At 39.2% G+C, this 18,753-nt stretch overlaps 1 protein-coding gene across 1 annotated transcript in view; it reads left to right on the forward strand.

Moving 5' to 3' along the window:
* Positions 1-18,753, forward strand: part of CUBN (cubilin) — a 223,416-nt gene that overhangs the window by 28,508 nt on the left and 176,155 nt on the right. Inside the window, 9 exon segments of the mRNA XM_075062312.1 lie at positions 5,175-5,293; positions 8,063-8,297; positions 9,889-10,070; positions 12,256-12,418; positions 12,614-12,804; positions 16,013-16,169; positions 17,064-17,242; positions 17,899-18,061; positions 18,367-18,583. Coding sequence (XP_074918413.1) covers positions 5,175-5,293; positions 8,063-8,297; positions 9,889-10,070; positions 12,256-12,418; positions 12,614-12,804; positions 16,013-16,169; positions 17,064-17,242; positions 17,899-18,061; positions 18,367-18,583 — 1,606 coding nt within the window.

Genomic DNA, 18,753 nt, shown 5'->3' on the forward strand with positions numbered 1-18,753 from the left:
CATAATGCTTAAGCTTCTAATTCCACGTGTTTACCAATGTAGTATAACAGACAGGTTGAATTTTAAGCCTACTAGCCTTGACTAGTCCCTTTAAATCCTAAAGTTAGATTTCTGTAGTTAAATAGAGATCTCCGGAATCCTGAGCATGTGTGTACTAATCCAGATGGGAAGGAGGATTAGCAGTAGGGATAATAGAATCACAATTTAACAGAATAAAGTTTGCTTTTGATTTATACAGTATAATGTATTTCATACTCAGTTTGCCTCAAAGGGCTTTACAAAAGTTAGATTCTGTTAATGCAATGACTATCTGCTTCAAGCAAATGCGGCAACATTAGGCCTTCTACAGGAGTCACTACGCAGTCTGGGACGTTAGAATTTATGTGACAAAGAGAATGTTGTCCATGAAACCAGGATGATCATAATTTCATTTCAAGTAGTGTCACTGAATCTTTAATTTTTACCCAGTACAGCAGCCGGTGACAAGAAATAGACTTCAGTGTAAATGTTTTATCTGAAATACAGTATCTCTATGTCACAGTGCACCTCAGGGGGGAGGGATAGCTCAGTGGTTTGAGCATTGGCCTACTAAACTGAGGGTTGCGAGCTCAATCTTTGAGGGAACCACTTAGGGATCTGGGGCAAAAATCAGTACTTGGTCCTGTTAGTGAAGGCAGGGGGCTGGACTCAATGACCTTTCAAGGTCCCTTCCAGTATAGATATATCTCCAATTATTATCACCCTCAGTGTGAATACTACATTGCAGAACCAATATAGAATAGGAGCCTACACCAGGACTTAACTTTATGGCTTTCTGACACTGAACCAGCCTGAATCTACAATCAAGGAATGGAGAAAGATAGTCAGACTGTGTGGATCCCAGTGGCTTAGAAACTGGGGCAGGGAGGAAGTGCTGAAAACTTTGAAAAGTTCATTTTGAAACAGCAGCTGACCAAATGTGTCCTCAGCCAAAAACATAGCATCATTGCAGTTCATGGAGATTAGAGAGGGACTGGGAAAGCTAAACGAGGCCCTGAAGTTTTTGGTTAACAATAAAAACATGAAGGAAGTCCAGACACTGAAAAAATTATTTAAAGGAAATATAACCCACAGAGCCAGGGTACTTTACATTTATAGAGAAATTACATGGCCCTGTCCTTGACATTGTTTTTTCAGTGGCATGTTTTACAAATAAATGAATTTTCATAAAGTAATATCAAGGTGTCGTTCCACTGAGATACACACACATACACACACACACACACACACACACACACACACACACACACACACACACATATACAAGCAACATCAGTCTGTCACAGTGTGGCTTTACAACTTCATATGTATTGTAGACAGTTGTGTGGACTGGTAGCATCACATAACATTACAGTTGGCTGACACTTCCCATTATACGACCCTGGTTTTAGTTGCTTAGAACTTTGTCAGACTTTAACTGTTCAGACTGAAATTTTCCATGCAGGGTGTCTGCCTCAAGTATTAATTTTATTTAAATAAATAAAATAAACCCTTAGCTGAAATTTTTGCCAAAACAGTTCCGCCGTTTCTGAGAAAAAGGCTAGGGAAGAAATACATTGTTTTTCTTTGAAAAAGCTTTGAAAAAGCTCTAGCACATGCATGCTTTGGAGCGGGACTTGACATTTGTCAGAGAGATGGACTTTGTGACAGAGATGTGCCTTGCTATGAAAATCTACCTACATTTGGCCAAGTTTAAAAGTTTCTAAAAAATTGCAATTCACTCATGCTTAGTAGAGACTTGGTAGATCTTAACAGCTAAAATCTCTGAAGATTCCACCCTTGCTGAGCATGCTCAAGCTTCTCATGACTCCTAATGCTAAGAAGACTGCATGGGCACCATCCTCTAAGAGTAGCTGAGCATGCTCCTGTCCAAAGCTTGAAGCAGTACTTTCTCTATAATGGTTGGTCCCTGCTGCAGCCAGCTATGGTAGGGCCAGCCACTGATATTGAGAGAAGAGAGCTGGTGAGTCCCCTGCTCTCAGTGACCCCCGTGATGGCATTCAGGCAGCATGGAGGAGGAAGCTGTCTGATTCAAGTGTAGAGAGGACATGAACTGGACCTGGAGCTTTTCAGGGGAGAAAAATGGAGGAGTATATTTAAACAAGAAACCTGGGTGAGGGGCAGAGCCTGGAAGTGGTTGGGGCAAGGTCTGGGAATGAGGGGAGGATGTGAGAGGTAGCCAGTGAATGGGAGGAAACTGATATTGGATGAGGAGCTGGGGGGTGAGATGGGCTGGCAGGGCAAGAAGAGTGGAACTAAGAACTAGTGCAGTGGTTCTCAAACTTTTGTACTGGTGACTCCTTACACACAGCTAGCCTTTAAGTGCGACCCCCTCCTTATAAAATAAAAACACTTTTTTGTATATTTAACACCATTATACATGGTGGAGGTGAAGCGGGTTTGGGGTGGAAGCTGGCAACTCGTGCTTCCCCCCATGTAATAACCTTGCAACCCCTGGGGGGTCCCGACTCCCAGTTTGAGAACCCTTGAACTAGTGGGAGGTGAGGACAGGAGATTGATCTGACAAGAAGCCAGAGTGCAGGGGCAAAATTGAGATTGGCTAGGTAAAGAGACTGGGACCAGAAGCCAGTGGAGGCGAGGACACTTAACTTGGCCAAGAAGGAGGAATTGGGTTAATGGGAAGCAGTGGAGATGAGAAACATGGGGGGAAATGGTAGCTTGAGGCAGAGAGAGCAGAGAGAGAGAGAGAAGTTGCAGAGGAAACTTAGACTGGCTGGGCAAGAAGATTGGGGACAAGGACTGGAAATAGCTGGGCAAATATCTGTGAAACCTGATGGCAAATTATCTCATCTCCCTCTAGTGTTGGTCCACATAAAGGATAACATCATACTGTTACTATTAGTTACTGTATTAGCTTAGCAGGCAGAGGTCTGTGTGGTGGATCTAAAGATTCCAAAAGCTTGTTGATGAACCATGAGGGTATCAATATGGTAACACATAATGCAATTTCTGCATGACCAGTTTGTTTTTAAAACCTGAAATTACACATAAAAAACTGTGTAAAAGAACATTATTAAGGTCCCAAAATCAAGCACTGAAATGTTAGGAAATACCAGGTCTATGAAATTTTAATTTGCCCCCTTTGTGCATGTGCATCAAGATACAGTATTTAATTACATGATCACTCACTATTTTTTCCACAGGACCCCTGCCTTATTCAGTGTATAGGATAGGCCTGTTCTGGGGATGATCAGGGCTATGCAATGAAAGAGGCTGTTGTCTGTACGATCCTTGCCTCATTTGTTGCAGAAGTTGAAAGGTGTACAGTAAATGCGCAGGGGTTTGCAGGAAGAGGAAGGATGATCTCATGGTTAAGGCAGTTGACTTCTGGCCTGGGGAACTGTATTCTATAGCTGCCAGTGCTGCAGAGTTCCTATTTGATGTTAGGCAAGACACTTAAACTACACTTTTCACATAATGGAGGTCACTAATTGTGTGTTGAACATATTCATTGCTACATTCTGCTAAGTACTCCGAAAACTCAGGTTTTAGGTGTCTCAAATTGGGCACCTAAAACTGGTGGATTCTTTTGACTTTAATCTCTCTGTGCCTCAGTTTGCCATCTGTAACGTGATGATAATACTCATTCATCTCACAGGCTGTTGTGAAAATAACTTAATTAATGTTTGCAATGCATTTAGCTACTATATTGATGAACACAAGTAAATTAGTAATTCTGCCTTCATAACAGTTTTTTTGAATAGTGTGACGTCAATAAGGCATGGTGCCCAACAACAAGAAGAAAATAAAATATTGACAGCTAATTAACTGAGCACTGTTCATTCGGTGCACTGAATAAGTCAGGGCTCCTGTGGAAAAAATAGTATATTATCGTGTAATTAAGGGTCGTATCATAATGCATGAGCACCAGCAACCTTAATTCTGCTGTTTCCTAACTTTTGAGTGTCTTACTTTGCAACCTTAAAGTTTTTTAAATGTAGTTTTTATTTATTTTTGGCTTTGTTGTTTTTTTGTTTGTTTTCTTTTCTTTTCTTTTGTGCATGTAATTATAACTTTGGAAGGCATATGGAATGTAACTCTTTTAAATAGCCATTGTGAGAACTGTTCATATTTGGAGATATTTCTGGCTATATCCTATTTTCTCCTATTTTTTTCTTCTCTTGATTCTTTTCATTACTAAGCACACTTGTATGAAAATTAGATTTTTGTTCCTGAATTATTCAAAGGAGAGGCAGTTAAAAATTGGAATATCTGTGCCACAGGAAATTCTGATCTTTCAACATTTGTTTTAGTCCTGAATGTGGACAAAATGTCAAAATATCAGCTTCTTTTGTGGAATGAAAAGTTTTAAAATATTTTGGTTAGAAAATGATGAAATATTTTATTTGAACATTTCCAATCAAAACAAAACATTTTGACATTCCCCGAATAAAAATGTTTCATTTCAGTTTGTTGAACTGAATTGGAATATTTTATTTGGATTCAGTTGGACATTGAACTCCATCTGCCTAGGTTCCATGGGGCTTCCTGGGAGTTGTAGTTCAGATGCCACCTGACTCCATTCTCCCTAGTGGGACAGATTCTTTTGCCAGACTACATCTCCCATGATTCACCACACAGCTTGGTTAGAGACATGACCACTATGCATCATGGGAAATGTAACCTGGCCAGGGAGTAAGGCCCACAGAAGAGAATGAGGACATAAAGCACCTGTATTACAGCTCCTAAGAGGCATCATGTCGGCAGAGGCATATGCAGTATAATGTTGAACAAAGCTGAAAGAAAATGTTTTATTTCAAGCTGAAGCAGCAGAAACAAAATATTTCATTTTTCCTCACAGAAAATCAAAAACATTTTCAAAATCTGAATTTTCCTGTGGAAAAATTTTGTTTTTTCAGAAACAGAATTTCTATCAAAAAGTCATATTGATGGACCCAACTATCAGTAATTCTTAGGCTTCTTTTGCTTATTACTCACCTTAGGTCACGCTGCTCTCAGTAAATCCCAGCCATTCCTCTTATACAAATGTTTCTCACCCTTTTTTTCCCTAAGTGTTTACCAAATCAAAAGTTACATAAAGGATTTCACTCTATTTACTTCAATGCAGGAATAGCTGTAATTAAACTATTTTGTTTTGTTTTGTTTTCCTGCAGTTTGTGGAGGGTTTCTTTCAGGCTCCAATGGGTCATTCAGCTACCCTAACAATCCAGGCAGTGAGCAATATGATCATCGGGTCAGCTGTGCTTGGGTTATCCGAACTAACAACAACAAGGTAAACTACAGTTCACCTAAAAATAAATCACTCTACTGGAATGAGTAACTGTCAGTTGATCAGCACAACCATAACTATGACCAGGAAGTGTTACTGCAGTCAGAAAAAATGACTTCAGGGGATGAATTTTAGTCTGAGGGAAGGACTGTTAATTCGAACTGTCAAACAAGTAATAAATGCTACAAGTATTCAAAGGTGAGCTGAAATACATTTTATGCATCAAGTCCCATATTCAAGTTTCTTTCTTTCTCTTCCAGCTATCAATTACACAGCATTTCTAACCCTAAACAGTAAAAAAATCATAAGCCTGGCCACCAAAAATCATGAGATCTTTCTAAAAGAATTAATTTTCGTTTCTTTTTATCAGATTTCAGGTTTCTGAACCTTGATGGTGCACTTGAATCACATTTTTATGCTTTTCTTCATGACTGCAAGGTTTAGAAAATTACCTAAAAAAAAAAAACAGCTGAAAATCTCATCTAATCACTCGCCTTCAGAAGCTGAGGCTTTAAGAACAAACAGCAAATATTGCAAGACACATGATAGACCTGCAAGAGTTGGCAACACCAAACAACACATACTAACACCTAAATAGTACAGAAACCATATTTCTTACACTGCTTTAGGTTTGGGGATGTAATTCATTTACAGCTGCATTAGAAATATTAATGAATATCCAATAGGGATCAGTCCTGCTCTGTGATGAGTTAGATGGTAGGTTGGTAGTCTAGATGACCTCACAGCAGCATCCATGTCTAATCTCGATGAGTCTGTGAAATGTAGAATCCTCAATTCACATCTTCAATGGTTGAGCATAAGAAAAACTGATCTACAAATTGTGGCACTTTCTCAGGGTGCCCAGATTGTGAGTGACTTTGTTATCCCACTCCCTCCAACAACAGGAAGATTTGCTTGTGCTTAACTGGATGTCAGCTCCCTGATACCACCAGTCTGGTAGCCACCCAGAGAATATCTTGAGGCTCTGCCAGCCTTGCAGATTAACAATAGGTGCAGACCAGTCTCTGGTGTCTAGCCCTTAATCACTGGACGCTCTCAGAAATTTCCAAGTAAACTGTCCCCAAAGGAACTATGCGCACACCAGCTTGTTTGGTTCAACTGAGGATTAGCTCCAATATAATATCACAGCACTGGGATACAGATATAGCGAAAACCATCATAAGTTTATTATCAAAGGCTAAGATCTAAGTTACAGAGAATAAGCATAAAGGTGGAAATAGAAGTGGGTACATAGAAAACAAAAGGTATAACATGCTTCCTAGAGTCCAAACTTAACTCTAACAGGCTAAAAGTAATTTGTCTCACCTAAACCATCAATGTGGCTGAGCTCTCCCTTTCATTAACGCAAAAAGTGCTGCCCTTTTTGCTTTCTAAGTGAAGGACAAAGGGGTGTCTTTTTACATTCTTATTATATTGCCCAAAGACATTGTTTTGTCCCCAGTGTCAGGGTGACCCCATGGTTTATTCCCTATTGCCATCACACCCTCATGTTCACATCCTGTGCAAACGGGCTGCCACTGCTCCCACTGCTTATTTTACATGTGAACCAAAGCAGATAGGTGAATCCTTTATCTGATCAAAACCTGCTTGTCAAACCTGCTTTGATTCAGAATTTAAACTGTATTTTCCAGTATATTTACACAACTCCTTAACTATCATCTGTACATACATTTCACAATGATTATGTTAATATTAATAACATAAGCTTTTCCTAGATACCTCACTTGACCCTCTTTGGATAAATACTATGAAAGCAGTAGGCAAGGTGTAGTGAGTTTGTTAGGCCTGTTAGGAGTTACTGTTACAGAACAGTGAACTCTTTGCCCATTAGCACCAGTGGGCCTCTGTGTCACATACATATACTTTATGCCTACGCATATATTCTGATGCTAATTTGGGATCAAAATTTCTAATTTTATTTTAAAAATGTGTACAGCGTTTCAGTTCCTGTTTAAGGATAAGATTTCTTGCCTGAGGATTAACTTTTCTTGTTTCTTACTAAGAATACCAATTAACCAAACTCTGTTGATTACTGGAAGTTTGTACGAACACTATGTGCCTGATCCTCAGCTTTAAATCCATATAGCGCCATTGACATCTGTAAACCTACACTGAAGTATACAAGCTGATGTTCTGGATCTAACTAAACAGCTGTATGCCATTATTTAGCTACAGTAGGTTCATTAAAGGAAGAACTTATATCCACAAAAGAGCCTTTAGTTTTGTAGCTGAAAGGAAAATTCTTAAAACAATGTAAAGAATGGGAATATGCTTGTTAATTAATTACATACTGTGAAGAAAATAACATGGTGAATTGAAACTCTAATCAAACATTGCTAGGTTATCCTGTATTTCAAACTCTTAACATTAAACTATCATCAAATTTAGCTCTGAGGATCCTAAAATGAGTATCCTGAGTAACTATTAATTTATAAGAATATTAATATTAGGAGTTAAGTCCTCCTAGACAACTTTTGTGTCTGTCTGGATCTTTCTTTATCTCATTTCCTTTATTTTGACCTTTATGATTACTTAATACCTTCCTCTGTCTTGGGTTTTTTGTTTGTTTTGTTTTCTTCAGAAATTTCATTATTACTCTGAAGCTTGTCACTGATGTGCACAATTGTGTGGACAGGTGTATCTGCTTTGTACAGGGTTACTATGGAAACAATATATAGTCACTCTTACAGTTGAAACTTTAGATCACAGATGGACAAATACAAGGATCTAATTTCTGCTATTTCCTGTTAGATTCTGCGTATTACTTTCCCATTCTTCCAACTGCAAGCACACAGCAACTGTAATTTTGACTTCCTTCAAATTCATGATGGGGACTCGGCATCAGCGTACATGCTGGGAAAATACTGTGGCTCATCTCACCCTCCTGAGCTTTTCAGTACCCATAATTCCTTGTATTTCTGGTTCCGTTCTGACCACACAATTAATGCAGGAGGGTTTACAGTTAAATGGGAGTCTCAGGAACCAGGTAAGTTTTAAGAGATGTCAGATAATGTACCAAAAAAGGGGGGAAAGGTCATGATGTCCTACTTGGTTCATAAAGGTCAAGAGCTGAAGGACAAAGTTTACTTAAGAGTAAGGTAGAAAAGATGACCAATGAGCTATCTGTAGATGCTCTGAATCAAATTCTAACTAACAACTACTGCCTGGACAATATTTGCTAGGATTTTGCTTTATTTTTTATGGCCGTTTTGCTCTTCCTTTGAGGGATTCTCCAAAGTTTATTAGGATCCTAGGTTATATGTTCTTGGGGACTTTGGGATTTTTTATGGTCATTTATCTGCAGGGCAAGTAAGTTTTGTCTCTGTCATGGTCAGTTTGCAGAAGGCTAAGCTAATGAGAATAAAACAATCCCTTTAAACATGACAGTTTTGTATCAAAATTTCAAACAATTTGACTTTCTCTGTGCAGTTATCTCTTATGACTGAATTCCTGAAAACAGCATTTGCATGATCTTTCAGTGGACTGGGCAGTTCCTTTCTTGAAGTAGATCATTAACTTGGGCCTCTTTCAGGACAGCTAGGGAAGGGCAAATTCATGTTACCTAATGTCAACCCCCCAAACACTCTGGGTTTGAAAGCTTGACTAGAAGTTTAAAATTATTGTGTTCAAGTACTACCTAGGAGGGGTCACAGGGAGAAAAAGGGATAGAGGAGAGGGAGGGAAAAAGTCCAGTGAGTAAAATGCATCAGAGAAAGGGCATCAATACAGAGAATGAAAAAAGAACCGGAGGGAGAGCAAAAATGTTTATTGAAAAAACTAGATATAGTATGTGCACAACATACAAATCACCCATTTGTGCTACCCAGCCCTTGCTGTGGGAAGGATTATTCTTCTACCCTGAGTACATAACACTTTAATTGGAAAAACTTTAAAAATAAATTGTATCACCCTTGGAGTAACGTAAAAAGTGGGGGATTAGGTTTAAAAAAAAGCTCATACATTCAGCCTAGTTCTGTGAACTCCAAAAGAGGCCTGTGTGTTTGCTTGTTCCATCTCTAAAGATATTTTCACTAAGTTACTGAGTTACCCATTTTTTAAAAAAAGTAGAGCTGTGCATCTACAGGCTAGTCTACACTGGTGACATACGTCAGCATAGCTATATCACTTAGGGGTGTGAAAAATCCACACACCCCAGACATGTTGCTATGCCAACCTAAACCTTGGTGTAGATAGTGCTAGGTTGATGAAGAATTATTCCATTGACCCAGCTACTGCTTCTCAGGGAGGTGAATTACCTAGGCCAATGGGAGAACCCCTCTCATTGGCATAAGTAATGTCTACAATGAAGTGCTACAGCAGCAGAACTACAGCTGCACCACTGTAATGTTTTCAGTGTAGACACATACTTATTTGGGGTTATATTTTTATTGTTTATGGATTTCCTTAAATGTAAATCTTGAGAAGGAAAAAAACGGTTTGATCTGATATATCTGATAGCCTAAAACAGTCCATAAACTCCATCATTAAGGGATGATTTAGCCTTGGCGGATACAGATATTCTAGCTAATTTGGATGAAAGAGTAAAGTAATTCTGTGGGTTTTTTCTCCCTGTTTAGAATGTGGTGGTGAACTAACAAATACTTATGGCTCAATAAACTCGCCGGGATACCCTGGTAACTATCCTCCGGACAGAGATTGTTACTGGGCCATCTCAACCAAGCCAGGCCTTCTCATCACATTTGCCTTTGGCACACTTCGTCTAGGGCATCATGATAATTGCAGCTATGACTATCTGGAGGTAAAATTTCATAATTCTGGCAATGTGATTGCAAAACAAAATATTACAACCTTTTCCTTTCAGACAGAAAAGTAATGCTGACAGGATAAATCACAAGCTGAAACGTCACTCGCTACTCATCAACTACACAGTCACGTACACAACAAGAGTGAAATCCTGTCCCATTGAAATCAGTAGAGGAAACCAATAAAAGTTTTGTTACTGACTTCAATGGAGCCAGGATTTTGCCATGAATCACTGGTGAGAAACCTTTTTAGCCTCAAAAACCCCAGTCTCTAGAATTCTGGTCAGACATACACCCACAGGGAATTAATTGTATAAACAAAAAGTGTGAGAGAAATAAATATTTGTACCACAGAAAATGGCTTGACATGTGAGATTTAAGCCACATCTCAGATGCAAAGTTTTTTACTATATCATAATTACAGAAACGTGAAAAGTGAAGGGTTTCAAGGAGCATTTACCAATAGAGTTGGGCAAATAATTGATTTTTCAGTTCAGTGGCCAAACTGAAAGATCAAAAAATGTTTGTTTTGTGTTGACCAAGAATGACAAGTTTTGGCATTTTTTTTTCCTTGCCGAAACTAAAACCAAAACAAATTGTTTAGAGTAGAATGAAATTTTTTGTTTAATTTTCAGGATTTTTTTATCCTTTTGTGTTTTTTATACTTAAATCTAGCTAAAATTCTAAATGGAATGTTGCTTTCAAAGGAAAAGTTGAAACATTAGTTTTGAAAACGTCAAAAAAATTAATTTTTTTTCAGAATTTTTTCCAAACTTTTTTCAGCTGAAACCATTCACTGAATTCAACCTGAATTGGCAAACAGTTAAGGTTGATTGGAAACTGCATTTTTCAGCAAATAAACTATTTATCGTTTTTTTTTCACCCAGCTCTATTTACCAGTAGAAAAAAAATGCGGAGTCATTTCTGAAATATTGGGACACATCTTTAAAGGACAGTAAATATGGCTTTTTGAAATCTTCAAGTAGAATAAGCATCTAAATCACTACACCAAGAAGGATTCCTTCCAGTTGTGTCTAGAAACCTTCCCTTTTGTGAAAATAGCTGTAGTGTATGCAAACTGTTCTATGTTACTGGAATCAATTATAATCACAAATGGCATCAGTCATTCAGTGAAGGAATAAAGAAAGAGATTTAACTGCCCCTATTACAGTGTTTAATTGAAGCTATCTAGAAAATCTGTGATGGTATAAAAGCTCTATTTTACATTAGTAAAAGAGGGTATTTTTCCAGATTAAGTATCCAATAGAAGTAGTTCTTCTCAATGATAAGATAGACCTTAAAATCCTTAATTCTGATTGATCAAACCAATCACATGATCGTGGTTACTTACCAACACTGCACTGTTTGGAACCTACTTCTAGATGTGTATCTTTTCCATAATGATAATAATCAAACACATTTTTCTTATTCTGATTGTCTTCTTTAGTTATATTTAAATGTATTCACAACAATAACCAAAGGGCTGGGCTATCATCTTACAATACAGGCTGAGTGAGAGGCACCATGTCCCTTCATGGCCCCAGCAGCAGGACAGGAAGTAATGCAGCTAAGATCTGTATTACCTGCTGCTGGTTCCTTTCTGCTACTGAGTGACTGCAGGGAGATCTAGCACAGCCTCTCCTGGAGCTGGGTATCCAGAAAAGGTAGTGGAGGAATGGAAGCCTGTAAGCAGCTGCAAACTCCTGTCTCCTCATGAACGGAGGTTCACTTCCTTGTGTATCCTTAAGATCTGTAGAGTTGGGAAAGAGTGTGGCCTCCATAATTTTTTTGTGACTCCCCAAACCACTGTCACCAGAGAGGATGATTCCAGGAAAACTTTGCAAGGTGGATCTCATAAACTTTCCCTCCCCTTCCACCCATTCAATGAATGATCCCTCCGTCATTCATGTCAACACTGGAGTTATTTAATAGAGGCTGGGTCCCACTGTCCTTCAACATCCAGTGGAAATGCAGGTTTGGTGACTTAAATGGGAGTTTTGAATGTGTGAAAACATCAAAGCCATGCTGGGATTTACCAGCTTAGCCTCCATCTGGTAACCTTCAATCACTAACGAGACCGCCTATGAGTTCCTATGCTAAAATAACTTTAGGAATATTGAAATTACCCACAGTTGGCTTATAACTGATAACCCTGTGATGAGGATTAATACTTCTGTTTAGATTCGAGACGGCCTCCTTCCACAAGACTCCATCCTCAGTAAATATTGTAGCACCAATTCTCCTCCCCCACTTCAAACCTCTGGCCCATATGCATGGATTCACTTTCATTCTGATGGTTCAGTCACTGACAGAGGCTTCCACATTGTCTACACTACATCGCCTTGTAAGTACAACTGTGCACTTAACTTATGAATATGGCATTTCCCAAATTACTGTATCTAGAAATAGCCTGGAAATAGAGGCAGGCAGGATCGTGGTGGACTCTAGCCCAATAATCTGCTGTTTGACTTGCAGCCAGCATTCAGATATATGACCCATTTGAGGCCTCAAGTGATCAATTTATTTGTATTTAACACAGCGGATCCCAATTGTGGAGGAAACTACACAAACAGTGGGGGCATTATCCTATCCCCTTACTGGCCTAACCCATACATTAACAGCAGGCAATGTATCTACATTATCCGACAGCCACCGAATGAAAAAATCTACCTCAACTTCACTCACATGGAGCTGGAAAGCCACAGCGGCTGTTCTTGGAATTATATTGAGGTGACTTTTATTATTTTGTGGTTTTGAAATGTCGATTATCTGTGTGCATAAAACTATAAAGCAAAATTTCTTCCTCAGATACGAGAGGGTAGATATCTCTTTTTATTAGGGTTCAAAAGCCACAAAGGCTAAGACGCCGGGGCTATGCAATCAGCATGAGCTAAAGGTGAGTGAGCATGAGAACCCAGCTAGGATTAGGCTGACCCTCAGTCACTCCACCTAATCAGGATGGGGTTTGAGCCTTGGGTTAATGTGTACCAAATATAAGATAAGCGTAAATAATACCAAGGCCAAGACGGCACTGCTTAGATTTCAGTGGGATCATCTCTTGCTTGATATACTTTTGAGCAAACAGGGAACAGGTTCCAGTGAGCTCAGTATAGTGGATCTGTTTCTACAGTGTTAGCCATAAAAGATTGCTTATTAACATTGTTCCCTTTCCTTCTGCTTTAATTCAGAGGCTTTGGTTGGAATGAAGTATAATTAATTTCTAAAATTAGAGGGAAATCTGCTTAATGAAAACAGACAGCTTTTGTTTGTCTGGACTGCTACTTCTCTTGTCTAATTGCTGGCAGAACAGCAGCTAAACTCACAGAAGACAGAGAAACAAAACAATTTTTGTTGGGCACAATCAGATTGTGTTGATTTATCAAGGCATGTACCTTGTTGTTTGCTGATCAGTCTCAGGCAGTTTAGCTTTATCATACTTCTTCTGTCCTTTTCACCCATCTCCTCCCACACCCCCACTCAGATCCATTCAATCCAGAACAGAGTAACATGGATGGATTTTTATGACCCTGGAATAACCAGTGTGATCAAAGCTGTGTGGTTTTGTCAAGTTCTGGTTCCCCCCCACAAAGCCATCCCACAAAAATAGTTTTGTGCGTTCTAAAACATTCTCTCATAGGCGTCTGTAGTAAAGGTTAAACTAGGGAGCTGGCTTTGGATTTTTAAATTATTACTTTAAAATCATTTTTTTGACAACTGTGTTCTCACTTTGAAAAGACCCAGAAGCTCATGTGCTCTGATGTTAACAGGAAATCTGTGCAATTGCTATAAACACAGACACAGCTCATCCTTTCTGCTAGGGGGGATGTTTAGTCTCTGATTAAGGAAGCAGGAGTCTGAATCCCTGGAACTTCAGTATTTTAGAGAGAAACTAGACACAATATGTTTCTCAGTTAAGGAAGAATGTGTTGTAGCACAGCAAAGTCAGAGATAACTTGTTAGAAATGCCAGCTTCTTGTGAGATCAAATCAATTGGCTATGGTGCCCTGTTATCTTTGTTGCTGCTTGAATGAATTCCCATCTATCTTTAAATACCAATCAATGCTTTCAGCACTGTTGGGAAAAACCGGTAACGGAGAAGTATCAATTTACCTGAATTATGGTTCTGAAAATGTTCTCAATTCACCTTCTAAATATTCTGGCCCAAATTCTAATCTGAGTGTCACCAGTGTAAATCCAGAATAACTCCAATGGCTGACACTGAATTTTCTGGAAGGTCACAACGACTGCCAGGGAGCAGAATGCCATTCATGCAGCTGGAGATTACCAAAGCTCAGCAGCAGTGCAGCCATCTGCTTTCACCTCGCCATATATGTGCCATCCCACATTCTCCTCCCATCCCAAGCCATGGTGTATGAATGTGAAGGGGGGAAAAGGAGGATGGTTGGAGTACTGCTGTGCCCTGGTATCATGACATGTTCAACACTATTGTCTCTACAGCCCTTTTACCCCTCTAATCTTCCTCCCAGGACACTTGCTTGTAAATACTGGGTGATCTTGGCTGCTTTTCTTAACTTTTAGAGGGCTCTGTAGATCTCTTCAAACCCTCCAGCTGACTATGCCTACAACTTCTGGGTTTGAAAATCCACTACACTTTTATTTAGCCAGATTAAACATGACATAAACCAAACAATTGCTTTAGGTAACCTGTCTACTTACCCCACTAGGGACAGCCTCATCTTATAACAGCCCAACAGCACTTCCCTTTGATCACAGTCTAGCTCTCCAACTCCCTCTGTGATCCTGCTTCCTCTTTCCTCAGTAGACAATGGACAACCCTTCAAATTTTCCCAAAAGTCCAAACGAGCAGTCTGGGTTGAGCTTTCATCCAGGAGTCCAATCTCTGTGCACCAAGCAGCATATGTTATTTTTGGTCTTGATCACACACATACCTCCTCATACAATCTCACTTAACATTTTTCCATATCAAACAATTTCAAGGAACATAATCCCTTCTCCAGACCTTCTCATCCCCAGTGGTTGCAATGGCTTCTCAGCTGTTGCAACTAGGTGCAACTTAGAGCAGCCCCAGCTGCTCCAGGTACAGAACTGGTGCTGCTGAGAAAATGGTCTTTTGTTTTCACCAGAATCTTTTTCTTCAAATCTGCTGCCAATTCATGAGGCAATTAATGGAGTAAATTTCTCCCTTGATTAGTGAGTTGATTAATGAGATTCAAGCCTAGTAGCAATGCAGGGGTTAAAAGCAGACAGTGATTCCCTGGTGCACCCTGGTGTACCATCACTTTAATTCTAACACCTTGAACTTTTCAGATAAAATAATGAAATGGCACCAGTGTAACCATTATTACTGACACTGGAACGTAGAACTGCATCCCTCATTAGTTATGCGTCTGCCTGGGTGGTCTTATGGCAATCCTTGTGGAGAACTCCCACTGAAGTCAATAGAAACTCCATGTACAGAGCAGGGAATGTATTTGTAATTTTAAATAGGGGAGACATTGCACTTCGAAGAAAATTTAAAAAAACCTCTATTTTTAGTCAGGAATTTCATGCCATGTAAATATTTAATAACCATTAACAGTCAGGACATTGCTTTTACCTCTCCAAAGATGGCCCTTTGGGCAGCACACAGCTTAGCCTCAGGCTGAGGCTTTGGTTCACAGACAAGCCTCCCATCTATTGGATCAACAGTATTTTGGTTTGCCTTGGAAGTCTCCTAAGCAAATACTGACCTGGCACTCCTTATATTGGGAGACTTTACATGATCATATGGCTGTGAGAGCTTCCCTTTTGTTTACATTATTGTAACAACACTTAGCAGCACTTTTTTATTTCTGAAGCTTAATGACAAAACAAATGACATGCTATTTAGGGGTTAAAATTGATGCTGGTTTTAGGGATGCATAAAAGTATTGAGTTACAGTTTTATTAGTTATTTTATTTTGTTTTTGCTGATTAGGTTCGAGACGGTGACTCCGAAATGTCTTCTATCATCAACAAATTCTGCAACAGCACATTTCATTCTCCAATCACTTCCTCTAGCAACAGCCTGTGGATCAAATTTAAGTCAGATGTTTCTGTGCAAAGGGCTAGCTTCAGAGCAATTTATGAAGTTGGTAAGAGAAACTGGTGACTTGAAAACTGACCTGACCTCTAGATTGGGGACCTTATAGCATTTGTATATCACTTAATTCCCATCTTAACTCCCCACATTGTACTTAGGTTTTGCTGCACATTTTTTACATATGATATCACACTATTCTGAGATCTCGACCCCCTGTTCTTCACTTGATCTTCGTCTTTGACACAAAAACACTATTCTGTATGTCAGTTAAGATTGATCTGCCCATAATATTCCTAAAACAAAACTTTAAAAGCAAGGAAATGAAAAGTTGAGACATCTATCAATACATTTATTGATTTATTGATAGAAATGCTTAAAAGGATGGCTATCCATATACAGTGGGCACCCTTAACATAACTTAAAATACATGCTGTATATCCTCAATTTTTCTCTGCAACAGTAGACCACTCCTCACTAGCACAAGCACCAAATATGGCAGATAATGAATAACTTTACTTTTGCCCTGTAAATTTGTCCACTTTCAACACTCCTTTTTCCAGACTCACCACCAACGGATGAGACATCGACCACTCCTCTCCTGTTGTGTGCCATCCCCTTCCCTCATCCTTTCTGCACAAGTCTGTGAAACCAAATACAGTCAAATCTTGGGAAGGAGACAAATGTGTATTTCACTTGGAGTTTTCATGGACATGATTTCACTGCTGTTTCACATTCAGTTATGCAGGTTTAGGTTTAGTCACATAACAGCAACTTTTTAAACAAACAGCCCCCTCTTAAACCTACCTGAAATATCCACAGTAGATGGAAATGTGTGTTTTCAATGGTTATTTTCTTCCTCCCCCCAAAGTGACATTTAATCTACATCCCAATGTACATTCCTTGTAAACCTTCATTCCAGCTGCTAACTCTTAATTTTTCATTGCAGCCTGTGGGGGTGTATTGTCTGGAGAGGGTGTTATTCATTCCCCATACTATCCCAGGACTTTCCCTCATCAGAAGACCTGTGAGTGGATCATTTTCCAGCCAGAAGACAATGCAGTGATTCTTAATTTTACCGATTTCGGCATTCGAAATATCACTACCTGTGACTCAGATTATGTGGAGGTAAAGCATATTAGTACATACTTATTGTGAATTACAAACAAATATCATATGCACGCCTCCATCATGTACCTATGTCTGTCAATAAGCAAACATGTGGGTGAATAGGTAATTAGGTACATAAACACCGATTTCATTGGACAAATGAAATCTTTTGCTGACTCACTAGATGAGCCAACCTTCTTCTTTTGAAGGCTCCTTTGATAACATGACCTTTCTCCATCTATATTTTCTATAATAGGAGCTATCATTGATGCATAACTATATCTGGATAGATAAGGCCTGATTCTCCTCTCCTTGTATCCCATGTGCTACCTACTGGTGAAGAGCTCCAGGCAGCTGGAATGCCAGCTTTACTCCATCTGATTCCCTTATGCCAGAAGAATGTTCAGCTGCCCCTTCACAGCATCTTTAAGGCCACTGTGCTGGTGACACAAATATGTATTAATGTTGGATAGGATCTGAGCTGCTGAATATTTTAATGAGGTGGATGAGCCACTGTCTTTTCCATGGTGGCTTTTAACCTTTTAGCTCTTCCTACTGGTTTCCAAGACTATTTTGTAGTTTGTGTGCATTGAGTCAATTCATCTACATTTTATATCTACTTAGCAGTAACAGAAACAAGTTTTCATGGACTGTTTTGAATACATTGTCTTCAGGTCAGAGATGGCAGCAGCACAGATTCTCCTCTTTTAGCGAAATACTGTGGCACAGATATACCTTCAGCAGTGCAGTCCACACGGAATTATCTCTATGTCAAATTCAGAGTCTCCTCTGCTACAAATCTTGGGTTCATGGCTGAATACAAGCCATTAGATACAGGTAAGAGTTGAGATCTTTCACCCTCTGGCTGTTGGTCCTCCATGTCCTTGTATATCACCAATTCAAATTGATGAGCAAAGGAAAACCACATATTGTAATCAGTGGGACGTCAAGTTGTATGACAACAAAGCAGGAGACCTCATTTGTGAAAGAAACAATGTAGAATCCTTTCAAAAATTCTGAAAGAGATGATGAAAGAAAAAGAATCATGTTTTTAATTTTCAGAAACTATTAACTGATTTTGTAAGTGTCATCTTCTGAAAACATTATTTTAGTTAACACATTATTGTTTTAAATCTTTCTAGCATGTGGGGAGACTCTCACTGGGCCAGAAGGAACCATTACGAGTCCTGGTCATCCAATCATCTACCCACATGGTGTTAAATGTGTGTGGACTATTTCAGTGCAGCCTGGGCACCTTATCCGCCTGACATTCACATCATTTAACTTGGAGTTTGATTACAATTGCACCAGAGACTATCTTGAAGTATATGACAATGGTACTATGACAAGGCTTGGAAGGTGAATATGCCTATCTAATCTATTTAATCTACCTACCTACACAGCTGCTGCCACTGTCTTCTTTTTGCTCCTCAGTGGATCTGTTCCTTTGGTATCAAGGTGTTCAACATAGGTTCATTTTACTGAAAGCAGCTAAAGATTTGTATTATTCAGGCCAACAGCAACAATTA

Source organism: Chelonoidis abingdonii, chromosome 2 (assembly GCF_003597395.2).
Source record: "Chelonoidis abingdonii isolate Lonesome George chromosome 2, CheloAbing_2.0, whole genome shotgun sequence".
NCBI lineage: Eukaryota > Metazoa > Chordata > Testudines > Testudinidae > Chelonoidis > Chelonoidis abingdonii.